Source organism: Meles meles, chromosome 9, assembly GCF_922984935.1.
Source record: "Meles meles chromosome 9, mMelMel3.1 paternal haplotype, whole genome shotgun sequence".
Taxonomy (NCBI): Eukaryota; Metazoa; Chordata; class Mammalia; order Carnivora; family Mustelidae; genus Meles; species Meles meles.
Genome location: NC_060074.1, coordinates 57,035,076 through 57,061,993, shown reverse-complemented (window position 1 = coordinate 57,061,993; position 26,918 = coordinate 57,035,076). Strand labels below are relative to the sequence as shown.

The window sequence follows — 26,918 nt, the reverse complement described above, 5'->3', positions numbered from 1 at the left end:
CAATAGTTTGTCCTTTAAAAATATGAATGTAGGAGCTTTCACTGAGCAAATCCTTAAATTGATTTTGACTCTTTTCTACAGATTTGAGTTGCATTTATTTGACTCTAAGGATGAAGTAACCTTTATTTAAAAATTGCAGGACATTTTACTTCAAATAAAGAACATGGTGAAACTAATTCATACCTTAGCCGATCACGGTGATGATGTCAACTGCTGTGCGTTCTCCTCTTCCCTCTTGGCTACTTGCTCTTTGGACAAAACAATTCGCCTCTACTCCCTAAGTGACTTTACCGAGCTGCCCCACTCGCCATTGAAGTTTCACACCTATGCTGTCCACTGCTGCTGTTTCTCCCCTTCAGGCCACGTTTTGGCTTCCTGTTCAACAGACGGTACCACTGTCCTATGGAATACTCAGAATGGAGAGACTTTGGCAGTGATGGAACAGCCCTCTGGTAGCCCCGTGAGGGTTTGCCAGTTTTCCCCAGACTCCACTTGTTTGGTATCAGGCGCAGCTGATGGAACGGTTGTTTTATGGAACGCCCAGTCATACAAGTTATATAGGTATGAATATTTAAACCCTTTCCGTTTTTATCGCTATTAACAAGTTTGCCAAGAAAGCAAGCAAGCAAGCAAGCAAGCAGGATATTTTGATGACTTTAAGGACCAGATAATTTTCCAATATCACAAGGAAAGACATTTTGACCTGTCTTCTGAAGGTCATAAAAACAAATGTTTAATATGGTTTTTGTAGTAGATTTGCTTAGCCCTGAGAGTTTTAAATCTCCAATCTTTCTCTTGTAAAATAAGGGTTAATCTTGTTAGACTTTTATGGATTTTTACGTTAAGAGCTAGATGAAGAAAACAGTCTTTTGAATAAGATTCAGTAATTTTAGGCTTTATTTTTGTCGCTTGTGACTCAAGCATTCGCAGTAATAGAGTAATGGTAGGTAAGTCTCACCTGAGAAAACACAACTGTTTCCTGACTAGGATTCTACCCGGGGAAATGATCAACCCCAGAAAAAAGAACCTTTTGATTAGTGTGATGTTGTCATTAAAACAAAACAAAACCAAAAAACCACCTGAAAAACTCCTTTTAGATGAAAATACATCAGTTAATTTAAACTGGTAATGTTCTATTGCAACTTGCCAACATGAAATCTATGTACTTTTATGTCTATTATGGTGAGATATATATCACATAAAGTTTAAGTGTACAGTTCAGTGACATTAAGTACATTAAACACCATAAACTTTTAAATGTTACCAAGTGAAATAGCCCAATATACTTTCTCCTGTTCTTAGGTCATTCAGAGCACAACTTTTGCTCATTAGAATTAGGTCTGTGGGTTGAAGAAGGCGATGTGTTTTAAGTGGCGTTAATGAACCATTTAAAGAGACAGCTCAGAAAGAAGGAATCGTTCAAGTTTTTTTATATGAATAAAATATAGCTGTCAACTAAGAAATATTCTTTTTCATGTATCAGGTGATGAATTCTGCCTCTCTGCCATTACTTCCCTAATGTATGCTGCTGTACAAAGATAACACTGCGGTAGCACCGGATGGGACCCTGCACTAATTGTTAGGCTTTTACCAATTTATTTTTCCTAATTGAGAAAATGAAAATTAATACTGTCAGCACATTGCCTCCTTATCTTCCCAAGATAATTTTAACTTGTTCACAGCATTTGCTTTTCATAAAGAATTTATATTTCTATTTTATATTTATTTGTATTTTATATTTGAAGGTGATGCTTCTGGGTGATTTTAATACAAAAGTTGAAAGTACTTTTGACCTAATGACATGTTTTCTGATAAAAGTAGGTTTTTAAAAATGTATAACTTTAGTTATATAAATATATATAGTTATAGTTATATTTAGTTATAATATAATATTTATATTTAGATATTTTGGTTGTCAGAGCTTTTTTTGTTAAGTTGCATAGATTTTAATGCATTCATACGGACTTGCCATATGGAAATACATGAAGCTACATGGACTTTGGTTTGGATCTATATAGCTTAGGCTTGAATACATTACTCAAGATAATGTTTAAACCCGTTTTTTGGAAAAGCACATCTTAGTTCATAGCATATGATATTTCTATAGATATCTGTTGCCCTTTCTAGTTCTCTATTAGCCATTTTTCCTGTTTTTACTCTAGCAAGCTGCTGTTAGAAATTGTAATATAAAGTAAGAGATACTCTAAAATGAAATGAAACCCCCCGCCCTTTTTCTGGTTTTATTTCAGATGTGGTAGTGTTAAAGATGGCTCCTTGGTGGCCTGTGCATTTTCTCCGAATGGAAACCTCTTTGTCACTGGCTCCTCATGTGGAGATTTAACACTGTGGGATGATAAAATGAGGTGTCTACATAGTGAAAAAGCACATGATCTTGGAATTACCTGCTGTGATTTTTCTTCACAGCCAGTTACTGGTTAGTTATTTTAATCTTTAAAGCGCTAGTAGTTCCTATTTGTAATTTGTGTACGACTTTTAATTCTTTTATTCATTTTCATTTCATCTTCAATAAATGAGAAGCCCTTTTAACTCATTCCTGTTAAGGAATCACTCTTGTTCTTTATTCGATCAAAATGAAATCATGAAATATCATAAGGGAAAATCAGGTTATTTAATATACATTGGGGAATTACTCAACTTTGTATAGTAGATCTGGATTCCTTAAATATGGTAATTTAGAGGACCTCACCCTATTGGTTGTGCTGTGGATTTTTAAAATACAGTATATTGATCTTAAAAAGAGAAATGTGAAATTAAAGAATTGGAAACACAAGCTAAATTTTCAGTTTACTAATTTAATCTTCCAAAAGCTGAATTTATAAAATAAGATGTTTGACAACACGATTAGCTTTTAAAAGAAGAAATACAAGCTCCTGAATATAGATAGACGCTTGTTTTAAATGGAGAACGGTGAATTGGGAAGCTCTCTTCTATTTCATCCTGTGTGATAGGACGAAGTTCAGCTTTTGTTGCCTCAAGTCCTGTTCCACCACCAGTTCTGTCCTATTAGCAATATAATGTGAGCTACATTGTAGATTTAAGACTTTTTAGTCGTAGGTGAAATTAATTTTCATGATAAAATTTTACTCATATATAAAATATTTCAGTAATTGATAGTAGCACATAAAATATTTTACTATTTTCGATACTAGGTTTTTGAAATCTGGTATGTATATTATGTCACGTTTAAATTTGTCCTAGCCATATTTCAAGTGTCCAGTAGCCACATGTGGCTAGTGACTACCTTATTGGACAGCTCAAGTCCAGAGGTGGGCAGGATGGTTTTGGCACTCCTCTATTTCAAACCTATCAGTGGCTGATTAAAATAAGATTAAGGTAAGGTACAAAATGCCAGATCCAAAACACAAAGCCTGGAAGTACCAGACACATTGTTTGCCTGCCTCCTCTCAACACACACTTGGTCTCAGACATTCTCTTGCCACACTGGCCTCCTTTTGTTCCTTGAATGCTTCTAAGATGTTTCCAAGCATTTTACCATATGGACCCTTCAGCTGGTTCACTGTCAGTTATCCTTTAGATTTCAGGTAAAAATCACTTCAAATAAGGCTCCCCTGTACTTATGTACATAGTTGTATCTTAGTATGTATCAGTGCCAAAACTTCCTTTGATGAACTGTATCTGTGAAGTTAGGTGGGACTCATGTAAAATTGACTTGATGATATCAATATATACTTAGCTACAAATATTTAGGAACTTATCTAGTGTGTATATAATTATACACTGAAATTATCTCAGCATTAAAAACTCGTGGGATTTTTGTGACACCAATTTAGATTACTTTCCCTGATTTATATAATTTCTACCAAATAAAACAGACCAAATTATATTATTTTGGATTTATATAATTCCAGTCTTTGTCTTGATTCAGCCAAAGGGGGAGAAAATCCCTATTATTCCATGTGAATTATAGACTAAGCTTTTAAGAAATGGGTATATCCTTAAAAAAAAAAAAAGTTGGGAATAATTAAATGTTGAACACTCATAACTTTTCTTCCTTATTTTTCCCATCAGTGCTAGCCTTATAGACCCTAAAATGGGGTTGAAGGATGGCCCAGGCTTAATAACTCAATATTGGCCCCTACCCTTGAGTTACATTCTTAGTGGAAAGAAATAAAAAGGCAAGTTGCTGTAGTAAGTTCAGTGGCCAGGGTTATAATCCTTTGATGCACCTTGTTTAAAATAAATTCTTTAATTAGCATTTCATTCTATGGTTTGTGTTTAGTTAGTATCACTTTTGAATATGGTTTAAGTGAATAGAATTAACAGATCTCAATATAAGAAATTAAAAATGTTTTATTTTAAATATTTTACCAATTCTTGTGTATTTATTTTTCATAAATTTACATTTTTAGATGGAGAGCAAGGTCTTCAGTTTTTTCGATTGGCCTCATGTGGTCAGGATTGCCAGATCAAAATTTGGGTAGTTTCTTTTACCCATGTCTTAGGTATGTATGTGTATATTCAACCAGTAGTTCTCTAAAATTATTTGTGAATCAGATAGAATTTCTGTTTTAATTAATCTTTTTACTTAAGGAACTCTGGATATCTAAAAGTGATTATAAAGTATGTATTAATAATTTTTAATCAGAGTAGTTACATACATATACATGATTTAATCATTGGATGCTCACAGCTGATAATGACCTCACCACTACCACCACACACATTCCTGCTCACCAGAAAAACCACTTCACACTTTATCTGTTTGCAACTCTTGGTGGTTTTCTGTTTGTATAAGTATTGTTTTTCTACCATATTTAAAATTTTTTCACTGTGGTGACTGTTTTTTGGCAGTGTTGGGGAGGCCTTTCCTCCATGTAATGCACTGTTCCTTCAGGTGATCCTTCTGTCAAGAAAGTTACATTGTTCAGTTTCGGAAAACTTTTAAGTTAAAGGTTCGGAAAACCTTTAAGTTATTTCTTTAATAATTTCTTCCCCATTTCTTCTCTTTTTAATAATTCTCATTAATTGAGTGTTGGACCTCCTTGATTTCTTTCCCTGTGTCACCCACCCACCACATATTTCTCTTTATCTTTTCCATACTTTATGGAAACACACCTTAACTTCATCTTTTAACCTTTTGTGTTTTTTATTCCATCATATTTTCAGTTTCAATAAGTTCATCTTCTTCTCTGTTTCTTTTTTCTCCATGTCCTTTTATTTTATGAATGCAAGCTCAACTCAAAACTCAGTATACCAGTTAGAGGTTTTTGTTTTGTTGTTCCCTTCTGTTTCCTGATTATCCTTGTTTGCTCTTGAGTCTTTTTTTTTTTTTAATTTATTTACACTGATCTTTCTCTTTCATATGGTTACAAACTTCTTCAAATTCTGGTGATTCTTGTATTCCATTGACATTTAAGAATTAGGCAATAATAAGATGTTTAGAAGCTCCGTGCACATAGTGGTTTGCTATTGCTGGCTTCCTTCTAGGGTGAGGAAGCAGGTTGTTGGCCCTGACTGGAGCGGTTCAGGGGCTTAGAGAATTTCCCTGGAGCTGCCAAGGAGCTCCCCAGAAAGCCATTCTTTCCTCCTAGAAATGTTTTGCCTAGAGAGAAGCATCTGGCTTTTGTGCAACATCCTGTGGGGGGGATGAGGGAAGGATTGGAGGTGGACACCAGGTGTTCTATCAATAGACTTTTTGCTAACTTTTTTGTTTTCAGGTTGATATCTGTGTCATCCTGATTTTCCTCTTCCCCAGCTGTTGATAAGTCTTTTGGGGTATTCTAGGGCAGATTAACTTTCTTCTGGTCCATCACCCCTCCCTTTGCACTCTGAGCTATTACTCCTCTATACTTCCTCACCAGTTATTTTGCTTTCTGCCTTCCCAAAACTGGCTTCAGTTTCTGGATTGCTGACACCTCTCTTTCCATTCTCTTTGTTGATGTGCTTTTATATCTTTATTAATTCTTTCACTATCATTTTAATGGGAACTCTGAAATTACATGGGCAATTGGCCATCTTGCTTCAGATGCCTAAAAAGATTCTTTATTGTTACCTAATAAGCTTCAGTTAAATTACAAACTGCATTTTGTTGTTTACAGTTATTGTCAAAGAGAAACAAAGCTGGACACTAAAAGATAAGGACAGATTTTCACCAGTAATATACTATTGCAATTGGGAGAGAGTCAAACATGAACGGTACCTAGCTTCAGTTTATACAGAGGTGACTTGGCATTTTGAAGGGAGAATGAGGAATATGGAGGGAGGTCAGTGGGGCTCTGTGGAGTCAGGGAAGTGAAAAATTACAAACAGGAAGGATAGGGGCCATGCGAAACTCATCCGGGTTTGCTAACTGGCACCTAGGGAGATTAGGCTCCTACCCTCCCAGAGAGTGGGAAACAGGGGTCCTATCATCAGGTTCTGGCTGGAAAGAACAGCAAATTTTATTGGCAGCCTTGAGTTTTCTCAGGCAGGTACTTTAAGGGGGCTAGGATAATCCTAGGCATGCAGCCTTGAGCTGTCAGAAACTAGGTTAATATTAAGTCTTTATAAGCTAAAGCCAGGGCCTTAGTTGAGAAGAGGGCTCAGAAGAGCCTAGCTAGAGTTTGATCAAGGAGAAAATCTTTGTCATTATACCAGTGTATAGAGAATGGCCCGTTATCAGGAAGTATTTATTTTATTAAAATAAATTTCTTTTTATGGAAATTCAGTTAATTTATTGCCTGTTAGGTTATATTTAGTCATTCTTTTAAATGTGTTCAATGACATACTGGTAAGGACTTGGTGCTTTCATTGGTCGATCATTCCTTTTACTCCTGCCAAAGTAAAATTCTTAATGAGAATCCATGAATATAGTCATATATTGGATGTTCTAAATATGTCTTTAATAATTGTTCAAAAATCTAATGGTTTATGCTGTTAAACCATTAAGTTTGAACACCGTTTAAACTTTTTAAAGTTTGCCATTAAAGCCTTTTTATAAAGTGTTTTTCATCATTTGCATCTAATTTTTTAAATTGTTTACTTGTTAGGGAGGAGTATATAGACTTAGGGATCTTACACTTGAGAATATAGCCAATGGTGATATTGCAAGTTTTATTGGTCTTCATGTGGTTTACAACTCAACATTTTTGCTGTGTTCGATTGATTGTGCCAGCTCCTGATCTGTATGTTCCATAGTGCTTTCATGGATTACATCTCCTCTCCCAGATAAAAATACATGCTTTTTTCCTGTTATGAATAGAAATAAAGTGTGTGTATTTATAACAATGATACATTTTTTTCTATTTGTTGAAGCTTTAACCTACTCTAATGACCTTTTTGTTAAATGCAGTTACCTTAAGAGGAATTAATGCTTCAAAAAGTTTTATTCTGAGAAAACTGATAGCTTTCACTTATTTTGTCTCCTCAGGTCAACTTCTTAATAGTAATTTTTATAGGTTGTCACAAAAAACTATTGAATTCCTTTGGTTTAGCTTTAAAATAGTTGTGATATTTCTTTTCAGTGATTACAGAAAGCACAAAAGGGAGTTTAGTGTTACTGTACTTTGTTGGAGTATTATAAGCTATAATTGGAATTATAGGATGTATAAATTATCATTGATTATTTTTTATCTATGAAATGAGAAAATATTTTCTTGATATCAGATTTTAAAAACTTATATTTGTGGGGCACCTGGGTGGCTCAGTTGGTTAAGCATCTGCTTTCGGCTCAGGTCGTGATCCCAGAGTCCTGGGATTGAGCCCTGCATTGGGCTTCCTGCTTAGTGGGGAGCCTGCTTCCCCCTCTCCCACTCCCCCTGCTTGTGTCTGCACATGCTCTCTCTCTTTCTCCTTCAAATAAATAAAATAAAATCTTTTAAAAAATTAAAAAAATAAAAACTGATCTTTGTTTAGGTATTGGGGCAATTTGATTCTTTTTAGGTATTCAGGCAATTGGTATATGTGTATATATACTTGTGTATATATATATTTTAATACTTATTTTTAAGTAGGCCCCATGCTGGGCATGGAGGCCCAGCATGGGGCCCAGACTCATGCCCCTGAAATCAAGAGTCACATGCTCCACTGAGCCAACCAGCCACCCCAATATGTATTTTATATTATTAAAAATTAAATGCCAAGATTATCTTAATAGTTTAAAATTTTATTTTTTTTAACGATTTTATTTATTAGACAGAGATCACATGTAGGTGGACGGGCAGGCGGGGGCGTGGGGAGCAGTCTCCCCGCTGAGCAGAGAGCCCAATGCAGGGCTCAATCCCAGAACCTTGAGATCATGACCTGAGCTAAAGGCAGAGGCTTAACCCACTGAGCCACCCAGGTGCCCCAATAGTTTAAAATTTTAGATTAGCTTAAAATGTTAAATTTTTATGTATTTTACAGAGTTTAAAATTTTAAAAGGCTTGATCACTATAATCCCTCCACATTTGCTGAGTGCACCATTTTCTTTACCCATTACTGAACATTTGAAACCACTTAATCACACTGCATTCCAATGCCTGAGTTGCATGAAGATTTTTTTCATTTTTTATTCTTTAAGCACTTAAAGATAATTTATTAAAATAAATGACTGAAATAGTTTTGACTTAAAAATAAATTCTAAGCACAGTCAGCTTGCTAATTTTTCTTGCCTTGTTATTTGCAGGTTTTGAATTAAAATATAAAAGTACACTGAGTGGGCACTGTGCTCCTGTTCTGGCTTGTGCTTTTTCTCATAATGGGCAGATGCTAGTCTCGGGGTAAGCTATTTAGTTTAATTTTCTTAAGCCATTTTGATATGAAGTAGAATGGATATACAGAAAAGTGCATAAAACGTAAGAGAACAACTTTGATAAATGGATGCAAACCTGTGTAACCACTACTCAGGTCAAGAAATGGAATGTCAGTGGTTCTGCTACAAAAGTCTTCCCCTTCCAGGTGCCCCTTTTGGGTGACAACACCTCAAGTCATATGCAATATCACTTTTTTCTTTTAAACTGATTTATAACAGATCATATAATGTGTATTATTTTGTGCCTGGCTTCCCTTAGTCAACATGATGTTTGACACATCCATTCATATTAATGCATACAACTATGGCTTGTTGGTTTTCATTGCTATGTAATATTCCATTGAATGTGTATACTATAACTTATCCATTTAAAATAATTGATTATTTTCAATTTGGGAGCATTACAATAATGTGTGAAGCTGTCTGTGTCTTCTAATGTACTTGTTTGTGCATTTTTCTGGGAAAAACACATAGGAATAGAATTTATGAGCCATAGAATAATTGTATTTTCAGCTTTGGCAGATAACATCAAATTGTTTGCCAAGCAGCTGAGCTCCTCTATAGCTGTGTTATTTCACAGCCTAGCCTATACTCGATATTTGGTATTTTTGGTTTTTTTGAATTTTAGCCATTCTTATAAATGTGAAGTGTTATCTTACTGCATTTTAAATATGCATTTCCCTGAAACAGTGAGGTTAGAATCTTTTCAGAAGTTTATTGGCCACATGTGTTTCCTCTTTTATGAAGTGCCTGTTCATGTCTCTTGCTCATTTTTCTTCTGTATTTTTCTTATTGATCTATTGTTGAAATTGTATTTATTGTCTCTATAGTTCAGTGTATGAGCCACTTAGGTGTTGCAAATATCTTTTCTTCTGTGAATTTGTCTTTTCACAGCTTCAATTTTAGTATAGTCAGTTTATGTTCTGAGGCGTGAGGATATTTTCCCATATTAACTTCTAAAATCTTCATTGTTTTTACTCTATCAGATTTGATTTGTGTGTATCATGCACGGTACAGTAGGAGTCCAGTTTTATTTCTTTCCATGTAGATACTCAGTTGTCCCAGTAACACCCATTGAAAAGATCATCTTTTCTCATGTTCTGTTACCTTGTCAGAAATCGCTGACGATATGTGTGTGGATCTGTTTCTCAGCCCATTTCATTCTCTTATTCTATTTATCCTTGTTCTAAAACCATTCTTTCTTTCAAAGGCTTTATATTTTAACTATTCCTGGATTTTTGACATTCCATATAGAGTTAGCTTGTCAGATTGCCTCCAGCTATCCCTCCCCTTTACACACACAGACCTGTTGGATTTTGAGTGGGGTCTGTTGAGTCTGATAAATTCGGGGATAATGGACATCTTTATGATATTGAGTCTTTTCATCCATGAATATGGTGTATTTCTCCATTTTTGTTTTGACATCTCTCAACAATTGTCTTCTTTTTTTTTTTTTTTTAAGATTTTATTTATTTGACAGACAGAGATCACAAGTAGGCAGAGAGGCAGGCAGAGAGAGAGGGAGAGGGGGAGAAGCAGGCTCTCCTCTGAGCAGAGAGCCCGATGGGGGACTCGATCCCAGGACTCTGGGATCTTGACCTGAGCCGAAGGCAGCGGCTTAACCCACTGAGCCACCCAGGCGCCCTCAACAATTGTCTTCTATGTAGGTCCTCATCTTTTACTGGATTTATTTCTAGGCACTTAATTTTTCTGTTGCTATTACAAAAGACATGTCTGATAAAGGGATGTATATATGGAAAGACAAAGCTGAGATCTTATAAGGGCCTTAATTTTTATATTTTTTATGTACAAAATCATACTACATGTTGATGGCTTTTGTTTCTTTCATTCTAATCATTATACCTTTGACATCATGAACTAGCTAACAGTACCAGGATAATGGATATAATGATAACAGCCAACCTCTGATTCCTCTTTGCAAAGGAAAGCTTTCATTATTAAGTGTGATCACTGTAGGTTTTGGGAGATAAACTTTATTAGCTCTTCTGTCCCTTCTAGTTTGTAAGAGGTTTTGTTTTGTTTTTATCATGAAGATTCTCTTCATGTTATGATTCTCTTGAAATAATCATATGATTTTTCTTTTATTCTATTAGGGTGGTAAATTATATTGATTTCTCAAATGTTAAGCCAGCCTTGCTTTGTTGGAATAAACACAGCTTAAAAAGGATTTGACTGTTTTTGTGCATTGCGATAGAGAAGCCTGATTCTAACTGTTGTTTTTCTCTGGATGTAACTTGTATTTTTTTCACTGGCTACTCCATAGAACTTTCTCTTTGTGGTTTTTTTTGTACTTACTTTGTATTGAGATTTGGATATCTTTTTACTGAGTTTGCTTTGAAGTTCACTGAGCTTGTTAAATATATAGAATGAAAATTCAAAATTCAAATCTCTTCAAATATTGCCTCTATCCTTTCTCTCCTCTAAATCTGGGACTCCAACTAATTGCAAAATATACTTTCTTACTATAAACTTTATATCTTTTCTCTTCTCTTCTGTATTTTCATTCTCCTAGTTCTTTGGCTTTATTCTGAGTGGTTTCCCCTTTGCTGATGCTCTCCTTAGCATTATCTGATATGTTAAACTGGTCCATTGATGAATCCTTAATTTGGGTTATTTTATTTTTTGATCCTGGAATTTGTATTTGGCTATTTTTTCAGGTCCACTGTGTTACTTTTTATAATTTCTAGTTCTCTGTTAAAAATCTTAACATTGGCTTTTATTTTTCAAAACTTTGTTCTGTAAAGCAATTGGTTTGGTACACAGTAGCATGATTCAATTACTTTGTATTCTCTTTATATACTTTGGTATATTTTCTCCTTGCTGCCATTGGTTTTCTCACCATTGCCTTTGATATCACTGGCCACACATTCGTGGCTCTTCATAAGCAACTTTTGTTCCAGCCAAGATATTTAGACTCCTAACAATCATTTAAAATATTCTGGACTAAGCTTGATTGTTTTTTTTCCCATATGTTCCAATCCTTGCCAAATAATAAGACAAAAAATTAGTTATGTTGCCATTATTTTAGATATGAGTCTTTTATCTCAAAAGATGAAGATGGTTCATCATCAAAAACCAAGTATATTAAAAAACCAAGTATATTAAAAAAAAAAAAAAAGTATAGTAACTCTCTTTTGACCTAGAATTGAAGTCAGTGAAAGTTTAAAGAAAGTTAGATTTCCTTCTGTTGTTTTGGGGGATATATTGTGCATTTCACTCTTAAGAGTTTAAGTGACAAAATGATAATATTGAAATTCAGCAAGTATTTATGACTGTCTTATGTGCCCAAGTCTCTGCCAGTTGCATTACAGCAGGAAGTAAAAGACAGTGTGCCCTTGGAGATGTTTTAATTCTGTATCCTGATGTTCACTGGAATTTCTGACATGCCTTTGCTTTCTAAATCTTAAAAGAAGTGTTAGGTGAAACTCAGTAGAGTTTTTGTGTTATGAAAACTATTTGTTATTTTAAAATGCTATTTTATAGCATTATAATTCCTTATTAGCTTGTTTATCTGTCAATTGTAATTAACATTTTATGTTAACTAAAATGTACCTTTTTCAGTCATTGTGGATAAGTGGAATTTTGCATTATTACTTACCTTTTGGTATATGGTATCACTGTAGGTCACATATATTTTTTCTGAATAGTCTTAATTCATTTGGATAAATATTTAGGCAAGTTGAATGGGTTGGAAATGTAAGATGGTGAAATATAAACATTTAGTTTTTTAGGGAAATTGGGAGATATGTTTAAATCCCACTTCATGAGTAGGTAAAGAACAGGTTCATTGGTCAATGATAGATTCCATTTGTGACTAAAGGTATTGGTGAGGTGGAATGGATACATATGCTAAAGAGGGAGAGAATGGGAAAAAGTGAGTAGGATAAAAGATACTTGAATACAAGGGGCTACATAGGAAAAATGAATTGACAACAGAATGGGATTATACATCAGGTGTGCTAAGGAAGTTGTATGGGGCATAGATATAGGGTGACCATGTAAAAGGCATCATGGAATTTATGCTGATATGGGAGGATTGGAAAAAAACCGAAGGGGGATTCCAAGAGGCAGGAAATTCTTGAGTCGATTAAAATGTATGATAAATATAAAGAGGAGTAAGGAGAATTCAGACAGGAAAATAGATGGTAGAGATGATAGAGACCTAGGATGTTATAACTTTGTATAGATTTAGGAAAATGATTGAAACTTTCAAAGCAATTCTAATATGCATTGCATAGCTACAGGAGATGCCTGCTAAAGGTGAAGTACAGAAATGGAACCATGATTTAGGTCAGTGGTTCTCATATGTTTTGGTCTTAGGATTCTTTGAAGTTCTAGTTGGAAGTTATTGAGGACCTCAAGGAGCTTTTGCCTATGAGTTATATATATATTGCTATTTACTGAAAATAAAATTGAGATAATTCTAAAATATTTTTAATTCATTGAAAAAAAATTCAATGCGTGGCAACATTTTTCCTTAGGGAAAATAAAAAAATAGAAGAGCGGATTTTTTTTTTTGTTTTTTGTTTTTTTAAAGATTTTATTTATTTATTTGACAGAGAGAGATACAAGTAGGCAGAGAGGCAGGCAGAGAGAGTGAGAGGGAGGCAGGCTCCCTGCCGAGCAGAGAGCTCGATGCGGGACTCGATCCCAGGACCCTGAGATCATGACCTGAGCCGAAGGCAGCGGCTTAAACCACTGAGCCACCTAGGCGCCCCGGATTGTTTTATTTTTAAAAATCTCTTCATTATCTGGGCTAGCAAAACTTAGATGGGTTCTCATATCTGCTTCACATGTTCCATTAGCTCTCAGAGCTATGATGGCATCACATACAGGATGGAGCAAAATATGCAGGAAATTCTTCCTTCTGTCTTTCTCTGCATCTCTCCTCTAATAACCTCCCTCTAGCCTCTTGGCAGAATTTGCCTTTTGTTCCACCCTACTTCTCTTGATCAACCAGATAAAACGAACATTAATATATATCGGCTTCTATTCAGGCAGGAAAGATGAGTCTTCATAATTCAAATAGGACTGCTTCTTTCCATAAATTCTCAGTTTTAGTAGTTAGGATTTCTTGGAAACCAGTTTTAAAATGCACATTGTTAGAGTTTTAAGAGTTTGATAAATAACATCCTCTTTTCTTCTTCTTGAGTCAAAAACCAGTACGAGAGAAATAGAAGACAGACTGGGTAACATGACGGTAGATCTGCAGCTGAGCTGCTCACCTGCTCTCGGGCAGCTCGGACCACTGCAGACTCCTCTGCAGGGGCAGATCAGATAAAGCAACATATAGAAGGGCCTGGGCCACATGACCTAGCATCTTCCCCCAACCTTTGTAGTAATTTGTCATTCTTTTTTCTGCTAACCAGGAGAGGGAGAAGAGAGGCCAGAAACCTTAGTCCAGAAAGGATGGGAAGTGTCCCCTCTTGTCCCAATAAGAAGTCTATTTATATTTTATCTATTTCATAAACGTGAAGGATAGAGTTTTACTGTCATGAACTTGGAGTGGCTTTACAAACAACCTTCTCTTGCTCAGTAATGACTAGCATGAAAAACTCAAGAACACTTTTCCAAATCTCAAATCGTTTTTCCCCCCATCTCTTTACAACATTGTTCATAATCCTGTGGAACAGATCAGTTCATTTAGTAGCCTAAAAGTACATGATGCTGTTTATCATGGAGGGTTATTAGATATCTCATTGCTTGAAATTAGATGTCTTATGAAAGCTTTAGTGAAATTTGAATAGCTGTGCCACCTGCTTTATACGTTCTTAGGCTAAAACTGTCAGGGTATGTCCCCATTATGAATCACTTTTAATTTTAATACATTCATGGGGGATGATGATCTAGGAAGTGTAAAGTCCAAAAACTTGTGTTTTAGGATCACGTAGAACTGAGTTTTCATCCCAGCCCTTCCCCTTCCTAGCTGTGTGACCTTGAGCAAATTCTAATTCCACATCTTATCTCAGCTTCACTTCTCTGATTTATAAAATGGGGAAAATAATAATACTTTCCTAATAAGATTGTTTTGAAGCTTAAATAAGAAAATGCAGTCAAAGCACTTATTATTGGGAGGCATAATAATTATTCAATGTGTGATTATTAAATGTTATATAATTTTTTATGTAATCTGGAAAATTGGACATTTTCTGATTTCTGCTTTTTCTGAGTTTTAGCCATTGACCTATCCTAAGGGGGCATTATAAAACAGCTGTTTGAAATTTACCATGATCATTCAGAAAGAGTTGTTGAGGACTTTGTGTTGTAGCTTCCTCTATATAAAGCCCTTGGGGGTAATAGTTCTTTCAGGTCTCAGTCTGAGGAATTGATGTCTCTTTTCCAAACTTTGGGGTTTGTGTTTCTATCTTATATGGTGTTAACAGATCATGTTTTCTTTTCTGAATTGCTGTTGAAGAAGCTCAGAACCAGAATTGCAGCCCTCCTGTAGCAGGGTGGACTGGATTTTATGATGTGTGTTCTGGACAATGCATTTTTTTTTAAGATTTTATTTATTTGAGAGAGAGTGAGTGAGTGCGAATGGCCGGGGTGGAGTGGGTGGAAATAAGAGAAAGGTACAGGCAGACTCTCACTGAGTGTGGAGCCCGATCCCATGAACCCTAAGACCGTGACCTGAGCTAACATCAAGAGTCTGACCTGTAACCAACTGAGCCTCCCTAGGCACCCCAAGACACTAAATTTTAACCTTCATTTCTCATGCCCACCTCGTCTTTGTATTGTCTTCCTCTCTAGTCTCTTCATGTAATTTTTACCTTGTTTTTGCTACATCTTTGTAAGAGGTTGCAAATACTTTCTGAATGAGAGGAAACATAGGTAAATACATTTAAAATAAAAACACTTAAGTGCAAAATAAATCTTTAAACCTTAAGAATACACTTGCCCTAAAGAAATGTTGGTAATTTCATTTGATTAGCCTCTTCTCTTTTTTTTAAAATACTTTATTTATTTTCTTGACAGAGAGACACAGCAAGAAAGGGAGCACAAGCAGGGGGAATGGAAGAGGAAGAGAAGCAGGGTCCCCACTGAGCAGAGAGCCCGATGTTGCGCTGTATCCCAGGACTCTGGGATCTGAGCTGAGGGCAGACCCTTAACAACTGAGTCACGCAGACAACCCTGATTAGCTTTTTGGCTATTGTATAAAGCTAGTTTAGACCAAAATGCTTTAGGTATTTCATGGGTGGCTGCCCAATGTTACTGTAATGTCATGGATTGCCTATGAGTCTATGGTTATATGCTCTTCCATATCAGCTACATAACATAAGTGTTGTTGCTCTCCCCCAGTATCCATGTAGATGTAATTGACATACTTACAGTCTTAAATGAGCAGAGTTGAGGTTTTGGAGTGCCACAGAACTGAAGAAATGGAGTATCAAAAGGCGTGTATACTAATGCCTCCTTTATAAGGAAATGTGGTGTTAGAGTGACAGGGCAGACTGTGGTGGAATGTGGGTACTGAAAAGTTGGGGTAAGATTTACCTAAAGTAGGCTGGAAATGTGTAACCAAACAGTTGGACTTCTTGTGTGGTGTTGGTTCAGGTTCAATTTAGGAAACATTTTGAAGTTTTAAATTGTTTGAGTGGTTTCATAGTATTTTATTTTGTGTGTGTTTACAGTGACTCTGTTATTCTTCTAATCTTTCAAACTCCAATCTCAAATATTAAAAACTATTATTTTTCTCAAAGCCTAATTTCTTTCCCCCAAATCTAATCCGTTATCAAATCCTATTGTATCTTTTCTTTGAATCCCATGACCAAATTAGAGACTATAGGAGGTAAGTTGACAAAGTTTTTTATCTCCTAGAGTTCACAGGTCTTTGTTTATGATTTCCAGTCTTCTTGCCTGGATTCATTAGACTTTTAGGAATTCTTCATGTTTGGTCTTTTGTTTCTCAGATTCATTTTTATACCTCCACAGCGAGTGGCCCTGTTCCATTGCCATCAGAGCTGGCTCTCTGTTGCCTACCAGACTGTCCAAATCTCTTGGGTGCTTTGTTTTTTTGTGTTTTGTTTTGTTTTGTTTTGTTTTGTTTTGTTCTAGTTTGTTTTTGGCCTTATTGCTTGCTGTTCCCATAGTGGACCTTGCTTATTGCCCTAATTTCTGTCTTCGCAGTATACGGTGCTCGTAAAGATTACTAATGATGATCCAGCTCTTCAAGTGTTATAGTATTAGGATGAGTTAAGGTTTTGATTTTTACATCATTAAAAGAAATCATGTAGAGTTCATATCAAATTTAGAATTATAAGGTTCAAAAAAAGGAGTCACAAGATGTGTGTCACACACACACGGGTGTGTGTGTGTAGAGAGAGATTAATAATTAAGCTATGGGCATATCATTGATAAAGAACAGTGCTGTCTGAAACCAAACCCAAGGAACAAGTACTGTTGACCCTTGAACAACATAGGTTTGAACTGCATGGCCTTACTTATATGCAGATTTTTTGATACAGTACAGTATTTTTTCTTAAGATTTTAAGATTTTCTCTAGCTTTATTGTAAATAGACATAGCAAATATATATAACGTACAAAATACGTGTTAATTGATTGCTCATTATTGGTAAGGCTTCCACTCAACAGGAGGCTTAGTAGTAGTCAGGTTTTCCGGGAGTCAGAAGTTATACATGGATTTTCAACTACATGGGGAAGGGGCTCAATGCCCTAAATCCTTGCATTGTTCGAGGATCAACTATAATTGCTTTCCCTTGTAGTGGGTGTTCCCTTTGAGTTATTAACCTGATATGGGATTGTGTCTTATTTATACATCATAAATACTTACTCTCTTTATGGCTAGATGGTATAAATAGCATATGTGACTGCTTACTGAAGTTTGTAATTTTCATATAAATTTCATATATGGCATGTAGTTTTTTGAATAAAAGGTCATACATAGGAACAAGAAGAGGCTGCATTCTAAATGTTTGCACAACAGGGGCACCTGGGTGGCTCAGTCAGTTAAGTGTCGGCCTTCAGCTCTGGTCATGATCTCAGGGTCATGGGATCAAGCCCCCCATCTCATTGGACTCCCTACTCAGTGGGGAGTCTGCTTCACCTGCTGCCCCCCCAACTTATGCACATGCATTCTCTCTCTCAAATAAATAAAATCTCTTAAAAATAAATGTTTATGGGGCACCCGGGTGGCTCAGTGGGTTAAGCCTCTGCTCGGTTCAGGTCATGATCTCAGGGTCCTGGGATTGAGCCCCGCATTTCTTCTCAGCAGGGAGCCTGCTTTCCTCTCTCTCTCTCTCTGCCTGCTTCTCTGCCTACTTGTGATCTCTGTCTGTCAAATAAATAAATAAAATCTTTTTAAAAAGTTTGCATATCAATATTTCAGCCTTTCTAAAAAAGTCACTTAAATGGTTTAAAAATACTAATTAATAAATGCCGTACTTTGTTTTTATAGAACTTCTCACCCATAATTTCCTTTCTCTTTTAAAGATCAGTGGATAAGTCTGTCATAATATATGATACTGTAAGTATTTCAAAATCTTTCGTGTGTGTGATTTGTGTAAAATATGTTTATTAGGCTACTGAATTAAAAATTTAGTTAGGCAAGATAAACAAAATGTATCCTTTTTTCGAGTGCCTAAGAGTATACATTTTAAGAAATGCTAAGATAGTTATAGTTAGATACAGGTTCTGGGACAAGCCTTAAATATTTCAATAATGATTTTAAGATGGACAGATGTGGGGCACCTGGGTGGCTCAGTGCGTTAAGTCTCTGCCTTCGGCTCAGGTCATGATCTCAGGGTCTTGGGATCGAACCCCGCATCGGGCTCTCTGCTCAGCAGGGAGCCTGCTTCCCTTCCTCTCTCTCTGCCTACCTGTGATCTCTGTCTGTCAAATACATAAATAAAATCTTTAAAAAAAAAAAAAAGATGGACAGATGTTTAATCTGATCAAAGAAAATTTATAGATTTATAGAGCACCTATATCCAAAAAAAAAAAAAATCACTTCAAATTGATTATTCTTAAATTTTTATACCAGGTTTCCATAATAGCAAAGGATAAATGTTTACCCCGGGTTGCGAAAGTACACTAAGCTGAAAGTGGCCTACTACCGGCAGAGTTCTGGCTAGATTTAGAGTATAAGGAAGAGTAGGATTTAATGGACCTGGGAAAATGCGAGGTTTTGGTAGACCCATCTGAATAAAGACCAGAGTTGCACAAGTAAGAAGAAAAATGCATGTTTTATATTATAAGTGAAGATATGGTTGATGAAAATATTCTCCAAGAGAGAATGGAGAATGTTGAATGGAGCCTTATAATGATGAGTTCAGGCTGCAGCTATGCCAGCAAATGAAACAGATGTAAATCATCCAAGTGTAGTGGGTCAAGCAAGGAATCTATGCTAGTCCTCCACATGAAAGTTCAAGTCACTGAGTGCTCTGGCAGGAGATGGGCAAGAATCCTCAAACTGAGTGAAGTAGATCCTGAATGTTTCTCAAGAAATTGTCATGAGATTTTACAAGAATAGCTATACATTAAATTTTCTCCATTAAATATGTATGAGTCTCAGTTAAATACAACTAATTGTACACCTGAAACGCATGTAATACTCTATGTTAATTATACTTCACTTTTTAAAAATTAATGAAATAAATATGACTAGATGCTAGACGGCCAGCTAAGTATACTCAGAATCTAAGTGACTAATTTCTACTCACTGGTTCTGCAGTGGATGCCAGTCAAATGTCATAGCGAAAATACAGGTCATTTCCTGTAACAGATGTTTCAGGTTACTATGAGTAAATGCAAGTAAGTCAGCAAAAGCCGAGAGTGTTTTACACTAAAATTTCTAGGGAGATGGTCAGCAGACAACAGTGCTAACTACTGAGAAAGAGGGAAGTAAGTACTTGATAATATTATTAGTTATAGATGCTATCCTCTTTCTATTGGGTAAAGTGTTAGCTTGCATTTGTGACTAATAGTAATATTAAAACACAGCATATAAACCATTTATGTCAGTAACTCTGCTCTTGCTCAAGTAAATATAGAGCTGTTTTTACTGTTTTTCAGAATACTGAGAGTATACTTCACACGTTGACTCAGCACACCAGGTCTGAACTTAACCTCATTTTGCATTAATATAATTAAAAATTTAGTCTGAGGATGTATAATAGTTGTTTGTGTTAACCAGGTATGTCACAAGTTGTGCCTTTGCACCCAGTACTCCTTTACTTGCTACTGGTTCAATGGACAAAACAGTGAACATCTGGCAGTTTGATCTGGAGACACCTTGCCAAGGTTAGTAAGGGCATCATATTTAACCCATTTCAACCTACTCACCACTAAAATTTTAAATTCCATGATTTTTTTGGCAAATTATTCTTTTTCTCAGTATAAAGTATATACCCAAATTTAATACAATTTAAAATGATTTTAGAGAAGCCGGTATTTAAAGTAGTTGGCCTGTGTTAAAACTGTTGGTAAGTGCTTTTTGGTGTACATTCATGGATATCATACCTCCCATAGTTTTGTAAACTATTCATTTGTGCTGCATACTGTTTTTTCAGAAAAATACAGCCTGGGAACAAAATAGAAATCACAGTTTTAAACTTGCTCATTTTATTTTTGGCCTCATCAAATAATGTTGATATATAATTTAGGAGTTTTATTTTTATCCCTGCCAGAATTTACAAAATAGTGGTGCTGATATTCAGATGATAGAGCACATCGAGTACTCTTGCTGATAGGAGGTTTTTGGTATTTGTTTTGTTTTGTTTAAAGTAGGCTCTGCATGCACCATGGAGCCTGATACGGGCTTGAACTCATGACCTGAGGTCAAGACCTGAGCCAGCCCTTAAATGACGGAGCCATCCCAGCACCCAGATATGAGTTTTATATAATAAAAAAGAATTATTTTTCTGGAGTGAAAAGAAAAAGTTTCAAAAGAATAGTATTTAATATAGTATTAAATAATGCTATAATTATACATAGTATTATTTGATTTTTTTTGAAATTTCTTAAAAGAATGTTAAAGTAGCAAAACACAGATTTAAGGAAATTTCATTTACTTTTTAATTCTTGGGATATTTATGAAGAAAGTACTTTTCCTTATTGTTATTTTACCTGCCTTTTTGTTTGTCGATCTGTTTTTAAAAGCAAGGAGCATGGAAGATCAAGTGAAGTTTACTGAAGATTGGTCAGAGGAAGATGTCTCAGTGTGGCTTTGTGCACAAGGTTTAAGTGACCTTGTTGGTATTTTCAAAATGAATAACATTGATGGAAGAGAACTGTTGAATCTCACCAAAGAAAGTCTGGCTGATGATTTGAAAATTGGTAAGATTAGTGGAAGATAGGCAGTCTTTTTTCTTTTTCCCAAGAACTTATTTATTTACTTGACAGAGAGAGCACAAAAATAGGCAGAGAGGCAGGCAGAGGGAGAGGGAGAAGCAGGCTCCCCACTGAGCAGAGAGCCTGATGTGGGGCTAAATTCCAGGACCCTGGGATCATGACCTGAGCAGAAGGCAGATACTTAATCAAGTGAGCCACCTAGATGCCCCAAGATAGGCGGTCTTAAAAGTGACTTTTAATAATTTACTCTGAGATTGGTTTTAATTGTATTAATAGTCCTCTTAATATTCTGGTATAGTAATTATTCCAGTATGTGTCTTTGTAGGGAAGGACAGTGTATTTTTATTAGATTATGGAAAAGAAATGTTACGTAGTGTTTCATTAAAGCCACCATGTAACTAATTTAAAAATGTATATATTTTAAAACGAGATAAAATTCACATGATAAAACTCATTCTTTTGTAAGTGTACAGTGGAGTGACTTTTAGTATATCCACAGAGTTGTACAGCCATCGCCACTAATTCCACAACATTTTACTATATTCAGAAAGAAACCTCGTGGCCATGAGCAGTCACTCCTCTTTCCCTTTCTCTCTAGCCCCTGGCAGCCATGAACCTGCATTCTGTCTCGAAGGATTTGCCTCCTCTTGACATTTCATAGAGTGGATCATACAATATGTGGCCTTGTCTGACCTCCTGCTTAGCATGTTTTCAAGGTTCATCCATGCCGTAGCATATAGTTAATACTTCATATCTTTTTATGACTGTTTTAACTCTATGAATTTATCACTTTTTGCATATCCATTTATCAGTTGATTGAATTTAGAATGCTTCCGATTTAGCCATATGAAAAATGCTGCTCTGAACGTTTGTGTACAAGTTTTAGTGTGGCAATATTTCCAGTTTTCTTGGGTGTATAATTAGGAATGGAACTGGTGGGTCATGTAGTAACTCGGTGCTGACATTTGAGGGACTGCTGGGCTCTTTCCAAAGCTGGCTGTTTTCCATTCTTACCAGCTATAGGAAGATCTCAGTTTCTCTGTGTCCTCCTCAACACCTGTTTTAATTACAGCCTTCCTAGTGGTTTCTTATTCTGGTTTCAACGTACCTTTCCTGGTGACTGGTGATGTTGAACATGTTTTCATGTGCTTGTTAGCCATTTGTAGATCTTTGTAGAAATGTCTATCAGGATCCTTTGGCCATTTTAAGAACTGGATTTTCTTTTTTACTGTTTATATAAATTTGGATATAAGACTTAACAGACATATGATTTGTAAATATTTCCTCCTGGACACTTAATTGACAGAGCCACCTAGGCACCCCAACACTGTCTTAATTACTGTGGCTTTGTAGTAGGTTTTGTTTTAAGATTTTATTTATTTATTTGAGAGGAAAGAGTGAGAGCGAGCACAAGCTGGGGAAGGCACAGGGGGAGAGGGAGGAACAGACTCCCCCCTCACCAGGGAGCCTGAAATGGGACTTGATCCCAGGACCCCGGGATAGTGACCTGAGCTGAAGGCAGATGCTAACTGACTGAGCCACCGAGGTGCCCTGTAGTAGGTATTAAAATTGAAAAGTGTGTGTCCTCCATCTTTTTTTTTTCTCTCCAAGATTGATTTTGCTACTCTGGGTTCCTTGCATTTCCATATGAATTTTAGAATCAACTTGTCAGTTTCTGTTTAAAAAAAAAAAAAGGCCACCTGACTTTTGAAATATTTTAATTTTTTTAAGGGTTTTTTTTTTAAGATTTTATTTATTTATTTGACAGAGATCACAAGTAGGCAGAGAGGCAGGCAGAGAGAGAGAGAAGCAGGCTCCCCACTGAGCAGAGAGCCCTATGTGGGGCTTGATCTCAGAACCCTGGGATCATGACCTGAGCCAAAGCCAGAGGCTTTAACTCACTGAGCCACCCAGGCGCCCCATAATTTTTTTTTAAGTTTTAATTTAAATTCCAGTTAGCATGCAGTGTAATATTAGTTTAAGGTGTACAATGTAGTGATCCAGCACTTCCCATACAATACTTGGTGCTCATCACAAGTGTCCTCCTTAAAAAGCCACCTATTTTAGTATGGATTATATTGACTCTTGTGAGTTAATTTGGTGATTATTGTCATCTTAATATTAAGTCTTGGAATCCATAAGCACAGGACCTTTTTTTTTTAAGAGAGAGAGCACGTGTGACAGGAGGGGAGGGGCAGAGAAAGAGGAAGAGAGAATTTTTTTTTTTTTTTTAAGATTTTATTTATTTATTTGACAGACAGAGATCACAAGTAGGCAGAGGCAGGCAGAGAGGAGGAAGCAGGCTCCCTGCTGAGCAGAGAGCCCAATGCGGGGCTCGATTCCAGGACCCTGGGATCATGACCTGAGCCGAAGGCAGAGGCTTTAACCCACTGAGCCACCCAGGCGCCCCGAGAATTTTTTTTTAAGATTTTTTTTTTTATTTATCAGAGAGAGAGCTTGAGCAGGGGGACTGGCAGAGGGAGAAGCAGACTCCCTGCTGAGCAGAGAGCCATCTAATTTCAGAACACTTTTTTTAAAGATTTTATTTGTTTATTTGACAGAGATCACAAGTAGGCAAAGAGGCAGGCACAGAGAGAGGGGGAAGCAGGCTTCCCACGGAGCAGAGAGCCTGATGCGGGGCTCGATCCCAGGTCCCTAGGATCATGACTTGAGCCAAAGGCAGAGGCTTAACCCACTGAGCCACTGAGGTGCCCCCAGAACATTTTTATCCCCTCAAAAGAACCTCATTCTCAGGGCACTTGAGTGGCTCAGTGGGCTAAGTGGCTGCCTTCAGCTCGGGTCCTGATCCCAGGATCCTGGGATTGAGTCCCATATCAGGCTCCTTGCTTGGTGGGGAGCCTGCTTCTCTCTCTCCCTCTGCCTTCTGCTCCCTTCCTTGTGCTCTCCCTCTCTCTGTCAAATAAATAAAATTTTTTAAAAAAAGAACCCCATTGTCTTTATCTAGCCCTGAAAACCCCTAATCTACTTTGTCTTTATGGGTTAGTCTGTTTTGGACATTTCTTTTAAGTGGAACCTTTAGTAGGTGCCCTTTGTATGTGGCTTCTTTTATGTAACGTAATGCTTTCAAGGTTCATCCATGTTTTGTATGTGTAAATACTTCAGTGTGTGAGGTTTCCAGTTTCTTCACCTCTTTCTCAACACATGTTATTACGTGTTATCTTGATTATAGACAACATGTGAAGTGGTACTAGATCGTGGTTTGGATATGTACTTATCTAATGATATAGAGCATCTTTTCAAGTGCCGATTGGCCGTTTATAGATCTTCTTTGCAGAAATATCTGTTTAGATGCTTTGCTCTTTTTAAATTGATTTATTTGTCTTTTTATTGTTGAGTTGTAGAAGTTGTTGATATATTCTGGTTACTAGATCTTATCAAAAATAGTTTGAAGTCTTAGTGTCATGCTCTAATAAAAATAATACCACAAACTACTATTAACATACTGTAATAAAATCTTAATGGGAAAGCTTGGGAAATAGGATACCCATAGTGAGATTCATTGTTAATGAGGAGTTAAATAACAACAAAAAAATTAAAACTGTTTTAAAGTACAGTATTATCTTTCCTTACATGGTAAATTTAGCATGTGAATGTATTTAAATATCTTGAAATCTTATGGCTTTTTAAGAAAGTTAACAGGATGATGGTTTGTCAGATAGTTGTGTTCTCAGGCCATACTGTGAAAGCCATTTTTGTATCTCTAATAACTTATTTCCTATATAATTTACTCTTTCCTCCTTAAAGTAGGTGATAGAGTATAAGGTTTTTTGGGGGGTTTTTTTTGTGTGTGTGTTTTTAAGGTCTGCTGGATTTAGCATCTTCACTGGTTGATTTCTCGTTCCTCTCTCATAATAAATCTTTACCTTATGCAGAAGCACTTGAGAGTGTAAAGGGGTAATTTTGGATTTCAACAGAGGGTCTTTGAACATAAAAGCAGCATAGTAAAAACAATTAATAGGAATAGAATTATATTCTGATAAAGAATAAGAAATTTGTGGATTTAATTAATGGCTTGAAATAGTTTTTGAAGGATGAGTCTTAGGGTTAGTAGTTAGAATCATTTTAAACTTCAGTGAAATAAGTTTCAGAACTGTCAGCCCAAGCCAAAATTGAAATGTAATTTAATTTCTGTGGTAGTTTAATAGAATTAGGAAAATCGTTATTATGAATGGAGACACAAATGTAAACATTCTATAGTAAATTAAGGAATTTGTTTCATGTTTAAGATTTAGAAAGTTAGTAAATTGAACAAACAGAATAAATTATTAAATAAATAGACTAGGGCATTTATTTTTTCCACATCATTCTGAAATATTTTAAAGTTCTAGGACACCTGGGTGGTTCAGTTGGTTAAGTGTCTGATTCTTCATTTTAGCTCAGGTTATGATCTCAGGGTCATGGAATTGAGGCCCATGTTGGACTCCATACTGGGTGTGGAGCCTGCTTAAGATTCTCTATTTCCCTCTTCCTCTGCCCCTACCCCCCATGTGTGCTCACGTTCTCTCTCTTTTTTTCTCAAAGTAAGTGGATATTTAAATAAAAGTGTAAACAGCTAATAACATTAAACCCCCTAAAATTATACTAAACTTCCTGGAATTAAAAATTAAAATAATTTTTAAAACTTGATAAAAGTAAAAATACAAATGAGTGAAACTTGTGTGTATAGTCTTCGACAAACATATAAGCTTTATTTATGATTGTGTTTCATAATGAGATCAGCAAATATATCTAGTTTCAAAAAGTTTTTCAAGATAAGATGAAATTTTTACATTATTAAATTAAAGATCTTCAAAAATTACTATTGGGAAATTTTTTGTTTAAACAAAGTAACCAATAATAACGAAACTTTTCTGATGTTATATAGTTTATTAGTATTCAGCCGTCTGAAATTCTCCAGTCTTCGGAATAAAGTTATGTAGAATAAACTCTCCATTGCTTGCTAATTTATTCTAGCTACACGGTATTTTGTACTACAAAGATTAAAGATTTTATAAAGAAAACAGTTCTGTGTGGTAAAACAGTATGTCTGAAGATTTTTGGTTGTAATAGGTAAGATCTGTTTGCTGGAGACTTGTGTAGAAGTTACCAGTGCTTCTCCTACCCTAACAGAATCTTTTCCCCCCCCGCCCCCAGAATCTCTAGGGCTGCGGAGTAAAGTTCTAAGGAAAATTGAAGAGCTCAGGACAAAGGTGAAAACCCTTTCTTCTGGAATTCCTGATGAGTTTCTCTGTCCAATAACTAGGGAGCTTATGAAAGATCCTGTCATTGCATCAGGTATGTGTGATGCTTTTCTATGTTTCAGGGCATATGTGCAAATGAAAAAATAATGTAGGTATTTCACAGGAGTATGTTTAAATATGGAAAATTTTAAAAATCTGTCTTACAGCTCACAAGCAGTTTTTTTTTAACTCCTTTGATCCAAGGTAAACTAGTGAACATTATATATTAATAAAATTAGATGGAGTAGGTTTGGATAGGATTAGAAATAAAGGGGTAAGTTTAACAAGCTTTACTTGAACTTGTGAAAGGTGTTTTTGGTTACAAGAATGCAAGGTAAAAAAAAAAAAAGAATGCAAGGTAAAATATTGTTTTTGAGATAGACTGTTGAGATCTCTTATGTTTATTTTGTCTATCATGAATTTTAACAACCTTATAGGAATAAGATTTAAAGATTATAAATTGTATCTTTCCACATTAATTTCTAACCTTTGTCAATAGGCACAGACATATGTACTTTACATAGTTGTAATCAGTGAATCCATACTATGTTTTTAAAAATTTTTCTGTAAAACAGTATACGTTTCTAAATACCGA

General features: G+C 35.8%; 1 protein-coding gene across 6 annotated transcripts in view; it reads left to right on the top strand.

Moving 5' to 3' along the window:
• WDSUB1 (WD repeat, sterile alpha motif and U-box domain containing 1) overlaps nucleotides 1–26,918 on the top strand; it is a 50,206-nt gene that overhangs the window by 2,630 nt on the left and 20,658 nt on the right. For 4 of the 6 annotated variants that reach the window (XM_046018144.1, XM_046018142.1, XM_046018143.1 and 1 more), the window contains 9 exons: nucleotides 140–561; nucleotides 2,250–2,434; nucleotides 4,392–4,484; nucleotides 8,627–8,720; nucleotides 18,225–18,258; nucleotides 19,806–19,846; nucleotides 19,927–20,033; nucleotides 20,892–21,068; nucleotides 26,238–26,378. In XM_046018144.1, coding sequence (XP_045874100.1) covers nucleotides 164–561; nucleotides 2,250–2,434; nucleotides 4,392–4,484; nucleotides 8,627–8,720; nucleotides 18,225–18,258; nucleotides 19,806–19,846; nucleotides 19,927–20,033; nucleotides 20,892–21,068; nucleotides 26,238–26,378 — 1,270 coding nt within the window. In that variant the 5' untranslated portion in view covers nucleotides 140–163. Of the gene's footprint in view, nucleotides 1–139; nucleotides 562–2,249; nucleotides 2,435–4,391; nucleotides 4,485–8,626; nucleotides 8,721–18,224; nucleotides 18,259–19,805; nucleotides 19,847–19,926; nucleotides 20,034–20,891; nucleotides 21,069–26,237; nucleotides 26,379–26,918 lie in introns of those variants that run through there. The other 2 variants (XM_046018145.1, XM_046018146.1) reach the window with 2 other exon arrangements.